Genomic DNA, 21,332 nt, shown 5'->3' with positions numbered 1-21,332 from the left:
AGTTGCACGAAGCTTTTGAAGTTTTCCTGCTGTTGGTTCATCAGCGCGATGTACATCTGTTTCTGGTTATCCACAATGTCCATTACTTGCGCCGCTCTGTGATACATTTCTTCTGCCTCCATATCCTCATTCGCTTCTGATTTATTAGCTCTTCTCCCTCTTTGAGGCATTTTAATAGTTGTAGAGTTTGTTCGAAGACTTGAAAGTGAAACTGTCCTCTTTGCAGAAAAGCACCCCCAAAGCATGATGTTTCCACCCCCATGCTTCATGGTTGGGATGGTGTTCTTGGGATTGTACTCATCCTTCTTCTTCCTCCAAACACAGCGAGTGGTGTTTATACTAAAAAGTTCTATTTTGGTGTCATCTGACCACATGACCTTCTCCCATGCCTCCTAGGGATCATCCAGATGGTCTTTGGCAAACTTCAGACCGGCCTGGACATGTGCGCTGCAGGATTTTAAGCCATGATGGTGTAGTGTGTTACTAATGGTAACCGTTGAGACTGCGGTCTCAGCTCTCTTCAAGTCATTGACCAGGTCCTCTCATGTAGTTCTAGGCTGATCCCTCACCTTTCTCAGGATCATTGACACTCCACGAGGCGAGATCTTGCATGGAGCCCCAGTCCGAGGGAGATTGACAGCCATCTTGAATTTCTTCCATTTTCTAATAATTGCGCCAACAGTTGTTGCCTTCTCACCAAGATGTTTGCCTATTGTCCTGTAGCCCATCCCAGTCTTGTGCAGGTCTACAATTTTGTCCCTAGTGTCCTTAGACAGCTCTTTGGTCTTTCCCATAGTGGAGAAGTTGGAGTCTGATAGATTGAGTGTGTGGACAGGTGTCTTTTATACAGGTAACGAGTTCAAACAGGTGCAATTAATACAGGCAATGAGTGGAAGATAGGAGGGCTTCTTAAAGACAAACTAACAGGTCTGTGAGAGCCAGAATTCTTGCTGGTTGGTAGGTGATCAAATACTTATTTCATGCAATAAAATGGAAATACATTATTCAAAAATCAACAATGTGATTTACTGGAATTTTTTGTAGATTCTATCTCTCACAGTTGAGGTGTACCTACGATGAAAATTACAGAACTGTCCATTCTTTGTAAGTAGGAAAACTTGGAAAATTGGCAGTGTATCAAATAGTTATTTGCCCCACTGTATGTATTAGGCATATTAATGTAGAGTAAGACAACCAAGAAGTCAACTGGCAAAGTCATTTTCACAACTTGTTTTCTGAATATACAGAAAACACAGATCAATTGTCTTCAACAACTGATGCTGCTGGTGGTAGCAGTAACAAATATCAAATAAAAATGACTACATAATATCAGAGATGAATTGCTTAGCTCAACTTTCAAGGCAATGCAAGTTAATTTTCATGCCTTGCAACCTGTTGTGCCCCAACTTCTAAGTTTATTTTAACAGAAAATTAATGACATATACATTTTTGAGAAGATGAGAAGGTTCCTTGATTGTTGTTTTACAGCAGGGAGAAATATGAGTATACCAAAGTTTTAGAAACATGAGATGTTAGTGCTGAATCTGCTCCGTGATCTCAAGGGAATTTCTACTGAAATCCTCAGAGGGAACCTGGAAGAGGTTTCTTACATATTGCTTAATACCCAAACAGCCTTATGCAAAATTCTACATATTAGAACCCTGAAAACACATGTATACCAAAAACACATACACGTTACAGTGCTGTTCTGTGACATCTAATGTCCCTCAATAGTCACTTCACTGTGCCAAAGATACAAACATGGGCCACAAGAAACTCATTTTCTTTAAGGTTACAAATAACCTGGACCTTTATAACTTGTCAATAACTGCCCATGAAGCCCTGGAGACATATTTGTGTGACAGCCACAGTAAAGGAAAATATTTAAGAGCTACTTTGCAGGTTCAGCTCCTTGTTCTTCTGGCTTTTCTTGCCTGTGCTGACAAGGGCCACTGACAGGTCATAAAGGGAAAGACTCTGTGTTCACCAAAAAGCATTTTTTTGTTGCAAAGTTCCCATATTTGACATAATATTTGTGTGCATGGGCTCTCTGTAATTTAAGTGTCTGTTAAGGCAACTGTTTAACTGGCTCATCTTACAGTGTGCTTTGTCACCAACCTGGAAACCTGTTTTAAAGCAGCCAAGGTGGTTTGGATTACACAGAATACAAATGTAAAGTTAGCAATTATCAAATGCCGTCAGTAACAAGCCACATCAATTAAAACTGTGGTGTAACTGTGGTGTGTGACCTAGCACTTTAACAGAAAAAGCACCTAAAAAGAGGAAATACATTTACAGCTAATTAGATTGCTCCTCTCAAAAAAAAAACAATTAAAAACAAGCTCAGGGCCACGCATCAGATATAAAAGTTTGGAAAAAAAAACTCCTTGATCATCACTTCACTTATAACATCTCTGCTTTACTGGCTGCATTTTTAACTCCGGGAATGAAATCAAAACGTGCATGGAAGCCTCATCAGCCTGCCACCCCAAATAATACCAGTAAGGCCCATCAGGGAGCCATAAAGTGTTTACTGAGTTACACTGCTGACAGATTAATGGCACTTATTCACTAAAATTCAACTAGGGGAAGGGCAGGATAAGAAGTCTATAGGTCACTGAAACTTCCCAACACACAAAACTCAAACTGTCATTAGAATGGCTTAATAAAAGCCTAGATGTGGTAAAGGTTACTGAAGAATAACTGCTGAATCACTGTTACACTGGCTTTTGTAACATCGCAAAACAGACTGTGCAGTCATGTAGACTGTAGTGACTCAGTCTGAACTGTTCTTACTGTAACTTCTTATTCAGAGCAGCGATAAATGACCTTGTGCATACTCACAGTCCATTTACAGAAACTGGTGGAGTAAGAAGCAATTAAGCTGATTCTATGTTGTTTCTCATTTGTGGAGCTCATTTCATGGACCACAAATATGTAAATACATTTATTTTACTCAATGGACACTTACCTGAAAGTGTGTTTTTAATTCATGAGTCAACAAGACACGGCAACGTGACTACAGAAATGAAAACTGATGGTTGTTGCACCCTGAAGATGAGCAGTAATAGAAGTAAAGAATGACAGGCTCAGGAACATGGGGGAGGTGACATCTAGCAAAGGTCAGCCTGCACAGTGGGAAGCATGATGGATGCATGCTCAGAGGATCCACCAAAGTCAAATGACCTTTATTGCAATCAACACTTTCACTTGAGGGGCATTTTGACACTAGACAAACAATCAATCACACCAACACTTCACATCATCTCAGAAGGACAGGAGAAATCTGTCAGCATTAAAAAGGAGACAACTGGCTTTAGTGAATAAATGTGTTGTATCATATACTGACAAGCAAATAACAGAATGTCATAGTGTAGCATGGAGGAAGATGCCCCTCGGGGTAAGATGCCCACCCACATGTAACTCCACCTGTGACAACCAAATATCAGCAAAGCTGATACAAAATTTGAGCCCAAAGTTTTTGTGTTGCCAATGTGCCCAAACAACCGCTGTTTTTAAATATTCATTTTACCAGTTTCTGTTGCTGAACTCTGCTCAATATAAGATTTTGAGGTAACGTGATCCAATTTTTCCTTCTTAGAATTTAAGGTTGTGTATGTTTTGGCAAAGGCAAACAGAAAAACACACGATTAATGCAATGAGGAGACTCATGGGCAGAGCTGGTATTTGTTTGGAACAAAATATAGAATGTACTTGTCTGCTATTTAATGATATATGGAAAAATTTACATCTGTTGGGGTTAAAATGGTCCCGGGGGCATCTTTCCCCTCAGTACTTTTTCCTTTCAGTTCAATAGGAATGTGTGTCCCAACTTTTGACTGGTACTTTATATTGCTATTTTCATAAACAAAAAGGTGCCAAATGATATAACCTTTGTCAAAAACAGAGATTACATTTTATTTCACTAAGAAGACAAAATCATTGAATGTTCACAAGTAGTGCTACTTGTGAGCTTAGCCATAGGCCTAATAGCTAAACAAAAAGATCAGAAACAATGCAATTTAGTAACAGCCCTCTTTAGGATGTAGAAATTGTGACAGAATGACAAATCGTGTATGACACACTTAAAGCTGTGCCAGCAGAATGGTGCGTTAAAGGAAAAAGTAGCCTAATATTAGCTTATATAGTGAAAACCTCATGAAAGTAATGAAAAATGTGACATCAGATCAGTAGAGAACTGTCTAATTGACATAATAAAAACAAAACAAGCACGTCTATAACTAATTTTAGGGACATTTAATACTTTACCATTATAATAGCCATTAAACTGTGTTTGTTTATGCATGACCATGCTGTACATACTGAAGTCATATCTAAACACCTTTCAGTTTTTCAGTAAACAGACAATGTCCTTAAGGGGGCATCCTCCTCATGTTACCCCTATTCGTGGACTGTGCATCAGTTTTATTCATTTATGTTAAAGTTGTGTGTGTTCTGTATGATATTTGGAATTGAACTGTTTAAATATTTACTCTGCTACGATCTAAAAGTCTAAAATTCTGAGCTAATTTCACCTCACAAATCTCTGTGCCCTGTCTTCCCTACAGGCACATAATGATTCTGAATCCTTATGGACTTCAGTGCTGAAAGTGATTGAGTCCATTTCCTACCAGCCCCAACTTTCTGTACATTCACACAGTCTGAACATTACTGAAATGCTGAGCCAACCTGTGCTCGGAGCGATAAGGGAATTTTCCTGTGAGTCATAGGCACCTTCTCTCTGAAGGTTTGAGGAATGTAAAAGGAGAGCGGTGGGGCTGCAATATGCTGCGTCTCAGCACTTCTCTCCCAGCCCATTCATTTCAATGGCACCAGCATCTGTATTTAACCCTTCCAGCTGTTCCTCATGTTCTATCATTTGTCATCCTGACCATCTGGCCTGAGGTGCTGAGGTCAATTTACTTTCGTTCAATGAAACGAAACAGAATCTGCCCCGTGGCGGCCGTAACAATGACCTAACTGCGTCTGCAAGCTGAAGCAATTCCGTGGATTGAATAGATCATTCAGAATGGACTCAAACCAAACAGCAGGTTAAAGATGGCATGAAACGTACCACTGTGCCCTCCTTGCATTGCCTTTAATGTTTGCTCCTTGAGTTGGTCAGCCTCATGTTTCTTCCTCCTGTGCTCCTCTAGTTTGATCTGCAAGTCCTCAGCTACCTGCTGAAGATCTCGGAGCTGGGCCTGAAGAGAAAGAGATGCACACAACATCTAAGATCAGCATTACACGGCAAACATCCTAGCAGCCACTTGGTGGACACTTTCAAACCTATTAATTACAGGTACTGTATAGTACAGTCATGGTTTGTTAGTGCCATGCATTTCATGTACAATCTCGTTTGTTAAAAACACCAGTATTTCTTTTATCATGTATAGTCAGCAATTACAATGAAACAATGCAATTATTAAATTATTGACAAGAAGATAACTAATTTATAACTTCAAATATATTTAGATAATGTAGTTTCTGAATAGATGTCAGCAGGTTTTTAGGGCTGAACCTGTCTCTGTCCTTAACTTGTCTCTTTCACGAGCTTTCTTTATGCACCATTATACTGCATCTACCTCCAGACAGGAACTAGCCCATGTATTTACAAAAACCTGTGCAACAGCACTCCAGGCTGCACATCGGACTATTTAAAATCTCTTGCGTCAAGGTGTTGCTGTGACACCAAAACTGACAGCTCTTGACAACCAAGCATAACCTGTCATCACTGTATGGACCAATTAAAATGAAAGAGCAGTGACTCCGTGAGCGTGCGCGCGAGTGTGTTAAAATTGCCTTCCGATCTCTCCTCAGAGACTTTTATAATGCTGTGATGGATTCTGCCTGGGTCAGATAGGGATGACTACCTTTCTAGGCCATGCTGCTTGCTTCACCACCTTCAGTTTGCTGCAGTGATTTATGGGCTCCATTGTGAGTGTACAAGAACATATTTACTTGCAAGTAACACTCATAATATGTCAAAAATGTATCCACGGTGTTAAAATGCCATATATAACACCAAAAACTACCACACATATTATTCATGTTTTCAAAAAACTGCACCGGAAAATCTGACCTCTCTTATTGGGATGAGTGAAATGAGAGTTATTTGGTTTTAAAAGATCAAGGAATGTTGATTTCACACACAGCATTTGAGTCTTACCCCCTACTGTGTAACTATTTGGACCACAAAGCACATTGTTTCTCTGAAAGCCACACCAAAAAAAAATTTTCAGACAAAGCTACTGTACAGTATATTAGGTCCAGAAAAAACATGTTTAAAAGGATTAAGGAGTAGCAAATGCTACACACCATTTCCTGCTGTAAAATGTACACTTAGAGTGGGCCAGTCAACAGAAAGATAATCACCAAACTCCCCAAAGAGGAATTTATTGAACACTAATTTGTATTCAATTAAAAGCAGCATTACTGTTACTGGTTCTAGTGCCTGCTGTGCTGACATGCTACACTCGGCTTTCGCGGCGTACAGTAAATGCTTCTAATTTGATTAAAAAGTTTTGTGTGTGCCATTTCTTAAACAGCAGATTCTTCTACAACCCCTGAACCACGGGAAGAGTTTGCTTTTTAGTCACTGTAAAAGGTTTCCGAGACGAGGCCCCTGCGGTAACCCTGCCATATCAACAGAGACCCGCTGAGAGGAGAGGATCACAATGCGCGGCGGGGCTCAAAGGGCTGGGTGACACTTCAGCCTCGATCTGCCAATCAGCCCGCACAGAAAAGAACATGGGGGAAAAAAGAGAACAGAAAAGCAGAGTGCGCTGTACAGACTCAGAGACAGTCAGCTGGCAAATCAGAAATGTGTAAGAGTGCATGTGTGTGACAAAAAGCGGCCTTCGGGAAAAATCACTGTCAAATAAGTTGTATCTTTTCAATTGTATCTTTCATTGTGAGCAATGCATGTTTTAAACAAACCTGACACTCTTGAACACATTTTTAACGGCTGTAAAGTGCTTTGGAATACCTTGAATTTAAGTAATTTCTCGCATAATCAATACACACAATAGCACAAGGATTTAAAGGAGCCCTGAGAAAGTCACAGAACTGTGAAGTGTGCTGCAGTAACATTAATGAGTCCTTCACAACCTCAAAAAGGATTTTAAAATAACCACAGCTACATCTTGAACAACACTCTGGTCTTACAATTTTCATTTTTCTATTAACAATGCACTAAAAAAAGGGAAATGAACCTGCCATGTGCAGTATGTGAGCCAGACTTGACCATGTAAACGTGATGAGAGGGCAACTTTGATTACCTAAAGCACAAATGCATTAAGTAACTAGCGAACCAGTAAATGTATCGTACAAACATCTAAAGAGATCCTCAGATGGAAAATGTACCCATTTAATTTGCACCAAGCTGCAGGACTCTCCTTTCTAAATTGGCCAAGTGCTTGCAAAGGAGCCTGTTGATTCAAAATTAGGCTTGATCACTCAGGTACTTATTTACTTGTGCTGAGTTACCCCCAACTATTCCCTCCTTGTTACTTTAGAGTGATTGCAAATGAAGCATAGTCACACATAAAAATCCTTAAAGACATACAACAGAATGCTAAGTTTGTGGCAGGAAATAAATATGATGCGTTGCAGGTGATGGTATAAATGAGGGGGACAGTGGAAAAGAATCTGACAGTTCTCAGAGCTACATAGCAGCAAAGATCTAACTGCAGCAGACTCCTGCAGCACCAGGTGCCATGTGCATGTACAGCCAAAACAATACCACAAAACACAACAGCTCGATTAGAGCAGGAATTCTCAGAGCGTAACACATATAAAAAGCAAATTAACCTCATGTCCCTGTCAATCAAGTGTGCTAGCTGATGATTCGGGTAATAAAACTACAGTTACCGAGTGGCAGCGCAGGTAGCCAAGGTGGAAGGTTAATTAAATCTATTGAGGATAACCAAGACAATATCTACACACAACAGCTACACACTGGTACATTTTGATGATAATTGCAGGGCCATTCTTGCATGATTTGGCTACTGACAATAATAAAACAACAATAAAAACAACTCAGTCCCCTGGCCAGATTCAAACCGAATACGCCACTGCGACAGGTGCTGAAAACCAAATAACACACTGCAGAACCCAATGCGCACAGCCGTGCACCAGGAGCCTTACAGTAATTTGCAAAATACTGCATGAGTCTGTGCTACCGGTCACTGTACATTCAACAAACTGACTGCAATGGTCACAAATGAGAGACAAGACTTTTTATGCAGGCTACAGAACACGCTGCATTCAGTGTGGAAGCAAATACCGCGGGTTAGTCGTGCTAGTGGTGTGGCTGTCTCTCAAAATATCTCCACAACCCCTAGTGAACTGGCACAACATTGTGTACAGACATTAATGTTTCCCAGACTGAACATGGTAAACATGTTTACCACCTGATGTTTATACATCAGCATGTTAGTGCTGTAAATGTGCACATGTCAGCACGCTGATGTTAAGCTCCAAGCACCACTGTGCCCAGGTACAGCCTGACAAAACAAAACCTAAGTGTGATTACACCACACCTCTTGTCTGACAAACCCCACAGTCACAGAGAGTGAAGGGACACTGAAGGGAGTAAAGATTTGATCATTTAAAGCAGATCCAGGTCTGTTTTTTTTAAGCTATGTGTGTAAAATGATCCACAGAATCCACCAAAACAATATATATTATATATATATATATTATATATTGATGAAACAGTTAACACATGATGAATAGTCAAGCTGGCCACATCGGCTCTCTATCATTTCATTATCAGGGAATTAAAGAGCTATAAAACCTCAAAATCACTGCAGATTAAGGGATCATCAGAACAGTACAACAGGCCAGATTGCACCTGAAATTACAAGGCCTTGCACTTTATTTTGTAATTTGGAAACTCACTCAGTTTATCATAAAATATATGTCACCGTTTTGTCACAAAGTAAATTTAACCATTTGTTTGCATGTTTTTAGAAACACAAATCAGTTCCCCAGTATTTTCACTGTAGTATTATTTAATACTTGAACTTTAATTCAGCTTCTATTAAACTGTACTTACAGTACAGTTTCTCCCTTGCCCAACAATTTGACATAACCTCTTTTCTCTTGATCTAGGAATTAAGTTGAAATATATAGGCCACCACAGACTATGTATAGACTGCTTAATGAATACAGTATAGTGCATGTTTTGTGCACGTCAAACAGCACAGTCTGAAACGCAGTCAGAAACTTGAGAAAAGTTACTGGTGTTCCCACAGCATGAGCAGGATAAAGCTCAAACCCAGGTGACTGTCCTCTGTTACTACTGCATGCCATACAGAAGTAATTACTTCAGCATAATACGGTGTACCTGTTTCTCCCTCCAGAGCAGCACTCCCTCCTCAATCAGCTGCTGCTTGAGTCGCAAACCTTCGTCTAAGGTCCTCATCTGGCCCTCCACGTATGCTCTCTCTCTCTGTCCCAGATTCCTGGAGAAGAGCCGGGAGAGAGAGGACGCACATTCCCATCATTACTGAGAAAACATCAGCCACCCCTGCTACGGTCACTGAGATGGCAAAATCCAATTTTTAAGGGCCCACAATGCAGCAGGAACCCAAATGGGAAAATAGAAAAATAAATAAGACGGGGGCTGATGCGCTGTGGCTGAGCTAAATTGTTTTTGAAGTCTGGCAAACACAATACGAGTGTGGACCTTGTGGAGACCTAATGAGATATGCTCTGCTTGTATGTGGTTTTGAGGCAAAATGGCAGTGAATGGAATAATGGAGGACTGTCAACAACAGAAGTGGGTTACTGTATTAGAAGTTACATTTACACAGCAGGCTACATTTCAGCATCATGCATATACATTACAAGAGAAAGTCTGAACGACACCACGCTTTTAAAACATAGTGACACCATGCCCTCTGGTGGCACAATGAATGAGTCACTATAGCATGGGTGCAGCACACCGTAGTCAATATGACAAACAGCCATACATGTGAAAGACAAACTGGATAAAAGAAAAGCTGCATTTGTAGCAAATGTGTCAAACTAATGACTGATTTCCCAAATAAAATGAACATTGTGATTATTTATATCTTTAGCTATGCATGGGCCTCTAATGACATATTTTCAGTTGAATTCTGCATGTGTTATTTTATAAATATTGAATCTCAGTCTTCAACTGACCAGCAAGTGTTCTGGCAGTGAACATGGCTGTTGTATTCATCTGAAGCATCGCAGCAATCTGGCGAGAGACAGAGGAGAAACCAATCCAATGCACAAACAAGACATGAGAAGAGCATTCAGCAAATCATCATAGGGAGATCAGAACATAATTTGGCTATAAAAACAGACAGAATACACAATAAAACACAATCAGCAACTATAAATTGCTTATTTTCAGGTACTTTTTGGAGCATATCATCCAAGTCAAGAAGTAATGACTTGTTTTTTTTCAGGCAAAACCCCAAACATTCACTGATTCTAGGTGCCTTAAATGTGAGTATTTGCTGATTTTCTTTCTCATATATGGTAGCTAACTGACTATTTTCGGGTTCTTGACCGTTAGTTGGAGAAAACAAGATATATGAAGATGTTCTGTGAAAAATTCATAGAAAAAATGATTAAGTGGGAAAGCAACCGGCAGATCAAAGCAGACATTTTGGTAAAAATGCGTATTCACTTTCTTGCAGAGAGTCAGATGTCTGTACTGCAAATATGAAGCTACCTATACAAGTTGTTTTACACTAATAAAACCATGAATGTGTGCACTCTTTTCTTCAAATAAAGTTGATCTAGGCAATGATTTTTCATCCCCCGAGACAAAAATCAGACCTTTGTGTTGGCACAATATCTTTCTCTCTGGTTCAGAGAGCGTCTCTTGACATCAGCCACTTTGTAAGAACAGCTACATGGTGGTTTGATAGTGCTCAGATCTGGCTTTTGCTCAGATGTTTCACCCAAGAGAGTAGGCACAGTGTGAAGCTTCTCAATTATCTAGAACCCCATCGGTGGCCAGTGGAATAAGAGCATTACAGCCCTGAAAATGAAGCCAATGAGAATCTTTCAACAACCAGCTGAAGAGGAAAAGCGACATGGTGGTGACTATTAAACGGCTCCATTTAAGGCAGGTATGAGAAGAAGTGGGAGTAGATGAGGAGGAGAGAGAGAAGACAAAAGGAGGCATAGAGAAACATTCTCCTACTGCTCTTTCATTCTTCATACCTTCAATTATTTTACCCGCTACGGTTGAATGCCATCTAATGCTGCTGAAAGCGCTGATGCAAGAAAGGAAATGTCGACCAAAGTGAAGAGTATAGCTGATTTTACAAGAAAGCACGGCCTTGAAGAGAAGAAGAGGATGTTTTTCAAGGAAAGCTGAGTGTGTACACATCGTGTGTGTTAGAGAGCCATGCTTGTTGTACATCATCTGTTTCTTTGTACAACAAAAAGTTGTAACAGCGTGTGCTCCAAAATGTCAGCTTCTTTACCACATGTAAATATGAACTCCTGTCCATGTCTGAAAAAAAACACACAAATAGTTTAACCCACTGAAATGAGGACTTGAACCTATTTTGATTCCAAGCGCTGCCTTAACAAATTTTTAAGATGTGTAGAAATTATATGCATCAAAACATTTCACTAGCTGGATTTCATTTCTGCAAGAATAAATCAAGTGGCAGCGCTGCCCTGGTTGTCCTTGAAAAGTGCTGAAGCAGAAAATATTGTTAATTCATTGCCCCATTTTAAAAAATTCTGGAAAGTTTATTAAAGTCACCTCTCAGTAGAGTATTATTTCTTCCACCCTGAACTATATAATGCAGTAAAAAAAATAAAATAAAATAAAAAAGCCTTACCACAGATGCCATCATTGACTCGTGATGACGGAATGTAGTGTGGGCGAAAACCCAGATTGGTGCAGTAGAATCGGCCGCGAGGACAGGCTGAGGTGCCTATGTGGTGTCAGGAGCAGAGGGCAGCAGCGCATAATCAAACTTTCAGAAATAAATCAATCTAATGAGAACTATTTATAGTTCACAGGATTTACAGAAGCTATAACACATCCAGTTACTGATGTAATGTACAGTGCAGTAAGTCCCTTTTCAGCGAGCGTTTATAAAGATGCTTCCTTTTGTTTTAAGAGTCAAAAATGACTGTGCCTCGCGCCTGTGTTCACCAGTAGCAAATCTCTAAAGCTGGTCTAGTAACAGAAAGTATCTCACTGTTAGAAATGAGCCACCCTTTGCCTGAACTGCAAACTATGAAACAGCATAACAATAGCATAACAGTATTACAGGCAGATCATGTGTGTTGGCAGCAAAGTACAGCAGAAAAATATTTGCATAAACACTGAGCACAGACTATTAACCTATACTGTCATGTAGAAACTGAGTCAACCACCTCCCACTGCAATTTCCAGTAAAGCATCTACTCCTACAGTTAGACCTCTCAAAAGTCAATCTGACTGCCGAACCATCACCTGATTTAAATTGACTGGTTGGACAATACCTGGTTATGTAAAGCAAAGCCATACAATATTAAGTCAAGTCAAACATTGTCCCACAAACAGGAAAGTGTAGTGTGCAGTAAGACTGCACAGGACACGTGGTGATTCTAATTGGCTGACATACACAAACATACACAAGCTAAAGTATCACCTGTATTGTCCCACAGACAGGAATGTGTAGTGTGCAGTAACACTGCACAGGACACATGGTGATTCTAATTGGCTGACATTTGTAAACATACACAAGCTAAAGTATCACCTGGTTCATCTGAGCCATCTTCACAGTCACAGTAGTCATCATTCACTCGCTCAAACAGGATCATTTTAGACCCATCAATGCACAGGAAGGACTTCCTCTCCTTGTAGAACCGCTTATCTGTTACAGAATAAAGGGGACAACCTTTTGTACCTGTACCAAAATTAAAGTTGGGTGCTTACGTCCAATGTCGGTGAAGACATTTTAATGGAATTGTTAAAATGAACAGGCTTGGTAGGGTAAGATGCCCCCTTTATGAACACTGTGTGCTGAAAAACTGCTAAGGGATTGGATATGAATTCAATATGTACAGCATGGTCATGCATAAACAAGGCTGTTAAATGTCGTTTTTATACAACTGTTTTAAAAATCATGTAATAATGTAATGATGTAAAATTGGGGGCCTCTTGCACCATATGTAATTTTTCAGGTTAAATAATAAACAAGTCCATTTTATGTTTTGTTCCAAACAAATAACCCTGCCCAGCTCTCCACATGAATCTCCTCGTTGTATTAGCAGTGATGTTTTGTGTCTGCCTTTGTCATAACACACAAAACCTTATAGTCTAACAGTTAAGGGGAAAAAATTGATCAAGTCACCTCAAAATTTCTGCTGTGCAGAAGTTAGTAACAGAAAATGGTCAAATTAAGATGGCCTTGTGGGCACAAATATAACACAAAACGTTAGCTTTGTGTTATTTGATGGCCACAGGTGGAGTTAGCCAACAATACACTGTATGTGGATGAGCATCTTACCCCACTATTGCTAACATTACCACCCTGGAAATAAACTTGAAATGCGGTGTACAGTTGTTAGAAACTATCTGCAACGATGACCGTTTCATAAAAACTTGTCTGTTTCGAAGCTAAAGACCTGTTAAAGCTGCATCACGTTACACCGTGCATTTTATTCACAAAATAGGACGACAGAAAGTAGCGCTAGCTGATAGCTAGAAGGCGTCTGTGAACTTACATGACGAGGATATTCCTCTTATTTTCCGTAGGTCCACGAAACCACAACAAAACACCGCGACTAATATAATTTGGAAACGCATGTTAACCTTCTATTTCCCGCCACACGATAACACACTCAAGAGTGTTTCACATTCATGATATAAATCCAACTTCCAACTGGTCGTGTCACGACTTCCTAAAACAAAGTCATGTGACATATCTGAGGCTTTCTATTTGTTTTAATCTGCGCCCCCATGTGATTTCTTCGACCAATCACGAACGAGAAGGGCTTCAGAGACTTATTCACACTTTCATTGAGGCAGTCTATACGTTCAGAATAAGAAGTAGTCTGATTGGGTACTTTGTATGTTTTTTAAAATTATTTTACAACAAATATCTTTCTTGTTTTCTAGTCTATGCATTTAGGCTTACCCCATCTTGGACAGGAACATCTCACTAGCACAGCAGGTTGTGGGACACTCTCAGCCAGATAAATGGGCAGAGAATTTCCCTTGCAACCAGATTTATGGCGACTGAATACTTACCATGTAGTATAAAAGCCTTCCCTAAGTCACTCTCACGGACTCTGACATTTCGACTCATATTCGTCACTAATTGAAACACATTTCAGTACCATGGCGTTCTAATGTTTAATTCTCATAGTTAAAAACTGTGTGATTGAAAATACAAAAATGGGTCATAAAAAATCTGTAGACACTCAACACATGGGTGTATACCCTTCTTCCCAATGGGGGTATATTCACTGTGACACACAATTAATTAACAAGGCACAGTTTGTTAGGCTGACAAGGATTTCTCTTTACATGTCTGAAGAAGAAAACGTTTGCAGAAACACACCTGGCACATTTACATATATTTATACTTTTCATTTATCCCATATGATAGATAGATAGATAGATAGATAGATAGATAGATAGATAGATAGATAGATAGATAAATAGACTACTGGCGCACAATTATGAACACAAGAACACCCTTGGATAACTTTATTAAAAATAATGAATATTTACAAAATGTACACTATATAAACAAGTCTATAAAGGAAAATGCCAGAATGCAACACTTTAACCGGATCTGAGTCACGTGAAAAGCGATTTAAAGGCAAATCTGAAAACCAAATTAGAGTATCATTACCTAAAGAAATATCATTTTTCATGTATCGATTTTTAATTTGTCATTTCTCATTGTTGAGTCGTGTGTAAAGGCCTGTATTGCACAATGACGCTTTGCTCTGAAGGTAAGAAAGGTCATGGATCATGCCAGAAAAGGAATACGACTCCAAAGGTGGACGCACTGGAAATACTGGCATCAGTCCGGATGTCATGTATGGTGACATAAAACCTGTTACACCACCGTTTGCAGAGGAGTAGGCCAGCCGTAAGGGGCTGACACCGAGGCGAGGGCCGAGCCCGTACAGGCTGTCCCCCTCGGCGGCCGTCGGCGGTATGTGGAATGGAGAGAAGGCTGACTTGTTTCCAAGAGCACCCCGCGTTGCAGGCAACCCCAGTGAAGGCCTGGGCGTGTTTGGGTGGTTAGACACAGACAAGCTTTCAGAGTCGCTCTTGTTCTCTTTGGAGCTCAGCACCAGCTCAATGGATTTCACTATGTCACCTTTGCAAGTTCTCACCATGGCCTCCAGGGTGTCCCGTTTTTGATGGGGGAAGATCTTGGCCATGATGTGAGTGGGGTCCCGGTCCATGCTCCGGTGGTCCTTGGGTTTTTCCGACTCGCTTCCTGACTCCTGGTCTGAGGAGGAAAGCGACCTTCGCGGACTCTCTGTGTGGTCTGAGCGCTGATCGAACACCGGGGATGGACTTGTGCTCAGATCAGCAAATGAAGTGGTGTTGTCCTTGCTTGGAGACAACTTGTCACTCGGAGGGGACAGCCGTGTGGTGTGGGGTACAAAGAGGGGTCGAGCCATGAATCCGTTATAAAAGTTGTATTTGCCTAATTTGTCATCTGAAATATGGATAAAAGAAAAATAGGCGGTTTAAAAACATGATTATGCCTGCATCCAAACTGTGCGTAAAACAGGCTACATAAAACAATGCAACTTTTACCATAAAAAACGTTTAATTTGTGTTGCAACTTGAATTTAACCAAAACTGCAAATAAACCGAATAGTAATATATAACTATGCACAACAAATGGTTGAATTCCTTAAGATTTTTCGACATGAAAAATGCTCTCAGTATTTCAGCTTACCATCTTTTTGGTTCTCTGTTCCAAAAACGTCAAAACTGGGAGCTGTTGGAGCGTTGCTGATAGTCGTTGGTACCGGGGAGCCTATAGGCGACCTGTGGGCGATCCCTGCTTCCCCACCGATCCCTGAGCCAGGGTACAACAGCCGGAGCTCCCGGGCCTCGCTCTCCTCCTGAGCCTGCTGCCTTCTCAGGGCCACCTGCGCGGCCATCACGCGCTGCCTCTCCGCTATTAGAGTGCACTTTGCGCACACGCAGTCTCTCCAACGGCAAAAGCGTTTGTGGCCTTTCAGTGCGGAAACCACACCGTGGTTCCTACATCTGGCGCATTTCGGGGTGCGGGGGTATCCCCTCTCCAACGTGGAGTTACAGGCACGGAGGAAGAGAGGTGGAGGGCGCAGGAAGGAAGGAGGCACCTGCAAACCACCGAGCGGGTTGGCGGTGTGCCCGGCGAGGCCAAGCGGGGTAATCCTGCTGTCCATTGCCCGAGGGGATGCAAATACAGTTTTACAAGTGTAGTCATTCAAATGATGCGGTCCTCTCTGCGTGACTGGCGCCTCTGCTGCCGCTGGCACCCTGACCCAGCGCGCCTTAAGTGTCTCCTCTCCAGGTGGTTGGGCATGAAATACAACACCTCCGCCACACCCCTTTCCGCTCTTGCCTCTTAATACCCTATCATGTTTATTTGTGTCCTGCATAAATAGCGGTCTAATCTGATGCAACTGAACCTACAGTATATGCAGCTGTAATTTAAGGGAGGCCCGCCAAAACCAGACTTTGTATAAACGATGACTGCCCTTTTAGAAATTGCTGCCGGTGGAAATTAGATTCAAATTTGCATTGCTTAAAGACTTGCTATGATCTAATGTGCACTACAGTCAAAACTGTGGATTTGTTGAATTAGTTGTTAACAAAAAGAAAAAATATCATGTTGCCTCAGCTACATACATTGACCCCTTTGGCTGCTCTACTAAGCACTGTGTAGCATGTTTTTAACACAACAATGGCCTTAATAGCCACAAAAGCAACAGATAATTATCTACTTGGTTTTTCTGTTGAACAAATTACCTTGACAAAAGACCCATCTGCCCACAAACACCAGACTGCAGGATAACTAGTCACACCTTGTCACATGTTTCATTCATTTCTCTCCATTCAAACAGGATTCAGTTACAATCCCCAGATTACCTTACTGTTAATACATGAAAAACAACATAATGTGACAAACATAATGAGCATAATGTGACAAACACAGTCGGGAAACACATAACCTATCTAAGACAATGCCATCCAACCATTAATACATGCACACTGGCTTCCTTAATGCTTTTCTTCATTCATGGCAAAGGATAATGCATGTACTTATTTTTTAACCACATGGCCCTGCAGTAAATATTAGAAACAACCACAAACAATAAATGCAACTAGCGTAAGGTGTTACACTTACTCTACAAATGCACACAATATATGCCTGCACTTGTTTGACCTGCTATAAACAAGCACTAAAATGATAAATAAAATGTAATAATGATAGCATCCCAATCATCTATAGATGTAAGAGCAACTGGATTCTTCTGGTCTCCCAGTGGTTCTTACTCCACTAGACTCCCTCTGAATAATGGATGCAGGTTAAAGAGGCTGTGGATGGAAGCACTCAACCATCTAGTGGCATTTTACTGAGATAATGATTCCCTGAAGGGCATCTCTGAGGAAGATCTGCCACAGCAGAAACCAGGAATATTGCTTAAATACAATACACACTTATTTGATGGGGACAGAGTGTAGCTATTATTAGTCACTAATATTACAACTTAACACACTTAGAGATTGGCAGGTGTTTCAACATGTCCATAAAACATTACTGCTCTTGAAACCAAAACTTATGAGTGACTGATGCTACTTTTCCAACCTCTTCTTTGTGCAGATTTCTGCTTAATCATGGCCCTTATCAGAAGCATACTGTACCTCTCTTCTTTGCAGTGTGTAATATGCACACAAGCAATCAATTATGTACATATGTAAAGCACAAACACATGGTGTGCAACATTAAAATATGTGGTTTTGCACAATATGTTTTTGTGTGTGTGTGTGTGTGTGTGTGTGTAATGACTTGTAGAGGAAGATTCTTTGAGATGCAAGTCTACCATTTGTAGAAAGATGGACCAGAAGTTATGGGCCTCAGGGGTTTAGTTACTCCAGCTGTGCAGGATATTAAAGATAATCTGAAATGCATCTATCAGCACAAAGTGTGTATGCTAAAAACATAAATAAATGCCAGTGATGCAAATGCTGTGTGGGTGCACATGCAGTTTTTATCATATCATCCACTGTGAAATGGAATTTGAGGTTTAGATTTGTGGCTGGCAAGTTGATCCTGGCACATGAAGCTGCTCTCACACATAGACCACTTATGATGTTTATATGGACCAGTTACAGCCTTTTCTAGCAGGACAGCATCATGATATAAAAGTGTGTTTCACTGTATATTGAGCTTTTGGAAAAGCTCAAATTTATTATTTTCTGATAATCCAGATGTATGAAAGGAGACTAAAAAAAGCTCTTTTGGAAAAGCTTTCATAAACTGGATTACAAATAAAAGCTGTAGTGTTATATTTGTTCATGTACTACCTCTTCTGTTTGTCTCTGGATCACAGAAGGCCAAGCCAGGCTAGAAATTTAAAGTGCCTTCAATCCATATCAGTTTCACTTGGAGGAAAAGTATTTTCTCAACTAGTTTGTGAGAGTCTACCATTTGATCCAAATCTAACATAAAGGACAACAAGTACACACATCAATTTTTAGACAACCTTAGTTCAGTTCCACAGTTTGCAGGGAAGATCTGGTTTTAGTCAGAATTTACCAACCTCACCCCAACACAGAATGAAGGGATTAGCAGGGACAAGTGCCATTAGAGAAGATAGAGCTAGACAGTGTCTTAATTGTGTTCCTGGCAGATCTGCTCATGTCAGATATGGTGTTTCATCACAGCCATGTACCTCCTAGGACAGGGCTTTATCGGCCCAGCTTCTTATCTGAAGCAAGGTGGCTGCTAATCTACTCACAAATCTCACTAAACCTGATTATGTCTCCCACTGTCAGTGAGATGAAAAGGAGGAGGGAGGGGGAAGAGAGGTAAGGAGGTGAGGTTGAGAGGAAGAGAAGCTCATCATTAAACAGTAAATCTTCTGGACAAATGGGTTTTCTAATATATTGTTCCAAGGCAGTATACATTCTGATTACATATCATGAAATATTGTACAGTTTTTCCAAACAGCTCTAAATCCCATTTGGATTATTTTGATCTTGGCATGCAGTTCCAGGTTTTCTGATACAATAAATCAGATCATGTTATTGTTACTAACTCTGAATCAGATGCGTAAGAACTCATCATGTGATAAAACTTTGAAACAGAAACATTTCAGCACCTTAAAGCTCCTCTACTTTATTTCTTTTCAGCCTAGCGGGTCTACTGAAACTCAAAACAAAATGACACCATAATCTGCTCTCTGCGCCTCCCATCACACGCTGTTTCTAACTGATGTAAACTGCACATGCCTGATTGTGACAAACGGCACAAAAGGTAAACTCCAGTCTGAAGCTAGTGTTAGACTAATGCCCAGGTCAGAATACATGATTTAAGCCTGATAGGACTGTCATAGGGCATCAGAACCGACAAACAGCATAGGACATGACAATCACTTGTTTTACTCGTATATTTTGTCATAATAAATGACAACCGGTGCTGCGTCTGGGACGTCTCACAACATCCCGACACAAAGTCTAGCAGGTCAGAACTTTTTTCAACATCTACAACATGGTGGTGCAAAGCTGACCAATAGTAGCACACATGGCTCGTCTGTTCACAACATTTTTGGTATATTTCACTGAACCATATTCATTAAATGTCACAGTGAAACAGCTAACATTAGCACAGTGACTTTCACTGTCAGCCTTGTGAAGTAGCTACACTACAGGGCTAACTAAATAGTTTTTGGTTTTACTACCAGCTTAAAACACTTATTTTTAATTGCTACCTGAAGTTCTCCATGAAGGATAGACAACGCACTGTTCCCCCGCCTTTTTAATGCTTTTCCAAAGCAAGTAATACACACACTCTAATCCCAGGCCCTGGCACCTCGATGTCGTGAACAATGGCAGGCTGTGATCTGTCAAGTACCAGCGTGTAGTCTGTCATATCCCTTGTTCAAGATTGTATAACCATGTTATCTGGCATTTAGCTGCTGAGAGCTCCTCCATGGCTGGCTGCTATTCATAGTTTGAAAAACATTTCTTATAACCATGGCTAGGTGGCAGGCGGGGCTAATTTACAGTCCGTACTTTGACAACACAGGGCAGAGAAGCTGGAATAACAACAGAAGGTCTGCAGGCAGCAGAATTTCATGGAAGTATAGCAAGGAGACACCAAGTCTTGTCCTATTTTCACTGGATTTATCAGACAGTGTGTAAAATCTTAGCTAATGGACCTTTAACTTTGAGGAGAGTTTCACATAAAGCAGACAAGTTACAGCAGATTCTCCTCTCTTTGCGCAATCAAACAGTTTGACCTTTGTGTGTTTGCTTTCTCATTTGTCACTTCACACCCTTGTCACTGGGCCAAACAGTAGTTTCTACTTCACTGCTGATGGGTGAATGGCCACCAGGTTGCTTAAGTTGTTGTTATCAAGTGTACCACGCGTTCAATAAAAAGGTCATTTCATTTTTACAGCACTCTAACTTTCTCCCCACTGCTGTACTTTTATGTCGCTGATGCTTTTTATGAAAGAAAACACATTGTAAACTGATTTGTGTTCCATGTGACGTGTGTGGCCTCAGTGGAGTTCAACAAGCAGCTCTGCTTTCAAGATTGTTTCCTTTGTTTTTATTTTTGTGCCTGGGGATGTTGACTGTTGCAATGCTGTTGGACTTGGTTCCTCTGTTTACAACGCCTGGGGCATAAGTGCCCCCTTTGCCAGCATCCTATGAAAACATTCTCATACAGCTTTCTCTGAAGATCAGACTAGCAGCTTGCTTTGAGATGCAAGAGTTCTCACTGAAATATATAAGTGCTGAGTTTTGTTTCAGTCTTTGTTTCAATCTTCAATCGTTATGAGAAAGGTGACATTTAAAAACCACCATTGATAACACCAAAATAAAAGTTATAGTGGTGCTGGTGATGTAGTTTGCTAGCAGAGAAACTACTAACTTGATATTTAGCTCTGCCACCACTGCTGTTACAAAAATAATAATGCCTTTTTTGAGAAAATATGGATGAGTGAAAATTCAGCTCATATTGCACCTGAAGTTCTAATACCTGCATTACGTTTTCTATTCCAGAATGACATGGATGCAGAGAGGAGGGAGGCATCCATATTATACTTTTATACACACACCTGTGCATGTGAATGCA

At 40.6% G+C, this 21,332-nt stretch overlaps 2 protein-coding genes across 2 annotated transcripts in view; both read right to left on the bottom strand.

Moving 5' to 3' along the window:
• LOC109966538 (glucosidase 2 subunit beta-like) overlaps positions 1-13,904 on the bottom strand; it is a 142,866-nt gene extending 128,962 nt beyond the window's left edge. The window contains exons 1-6 of the mRNA XM_020611440.1: positions 13,723-13,904; positions 12,753-12,869; positions 11,844-11,939; positions 10,174-10,231; positions 9,353-9,470; positions 5,075-5,204 (exon numbers count right to left, since the gene is read on the bottom strand). Of these exons, the coding sequence (XP_020467096.1) occupies positions 5,075-5,204; positions 9,353-9,470; positions 10,174-10,231; positions 11,844-11,939; positions 12,753-12,869; positions 13,723-13,804 (601 nt within the window). The 5' untranslated portion in view covers positions 13,805-13,904. The remainder of the gene's footprint in view (positions 1-5,074; positions 5,205-9,352; positions 9,471-10,173; positions 10,232-11,843; positions 11,940-12,752; positions 12,870-13,722) is intronic.
• Positions 13,905-14,698: 794 nt separating this feature from the next.
• LOC109966535 (doublesex- and mab-3-related transcription factor A1) lies at positions 14,699-16,685 on the bottom strand. The gene is made up of 2 exons (XM_020611437.1): positions 15,930-16,685; positions 14,699-15,683 (listed from the first exon to the last, which is right to left on the bottom strand). Exons 1-2 carry the CDS (start codon positions 16,621-16,623, stop codon positions 14,899-14,901), a joined length of 1,479 nt encoding a protein of 492 aa, XP_020467093.1. The 5' UTR covers positions 16,624-16,685; the 3' UTR covers positions 14,699-14,898.
• Positions 16,686-21,332: the final 4,647 nt, after the last annotated feature.

This window comes from Monopterus albus, unplaced genomic scaffold (assembly GCF_001952655.1).
Source record: "Monopterus albus unplaced genomic scaffold, M_albus_1.0 scaffold113.1, whole genome shotgun sequence".
In the NCBI taxonomy this organism is placed as follows: Eukaryota; Metazoa; Chordata; class Actinopteri; order Synbranchiformes; family Synbranchidae; genus Monopterus; species Monopterus albus.
This window is presented reverse-complemented; position numbering and strand designations above follow the sequence as displayed.

Excerpts from the sequence above, each read along its gene's own strand:
- LOC109966535 (XM_020611437.1), bottom strand. The coding sequence starts at position 16,623 with ATGCAGGACACAAATAAACATGATAGGGTATTAAGAGGCAAGAGCGGA. Across the intron at positions 15,684-15,929 it reads AACAGAGAACCAAAAAGATG|ATGACAAATTAGGCAAATAC; the intron begins GTAAGCTGAAAT and ends TCCATATTTCAG.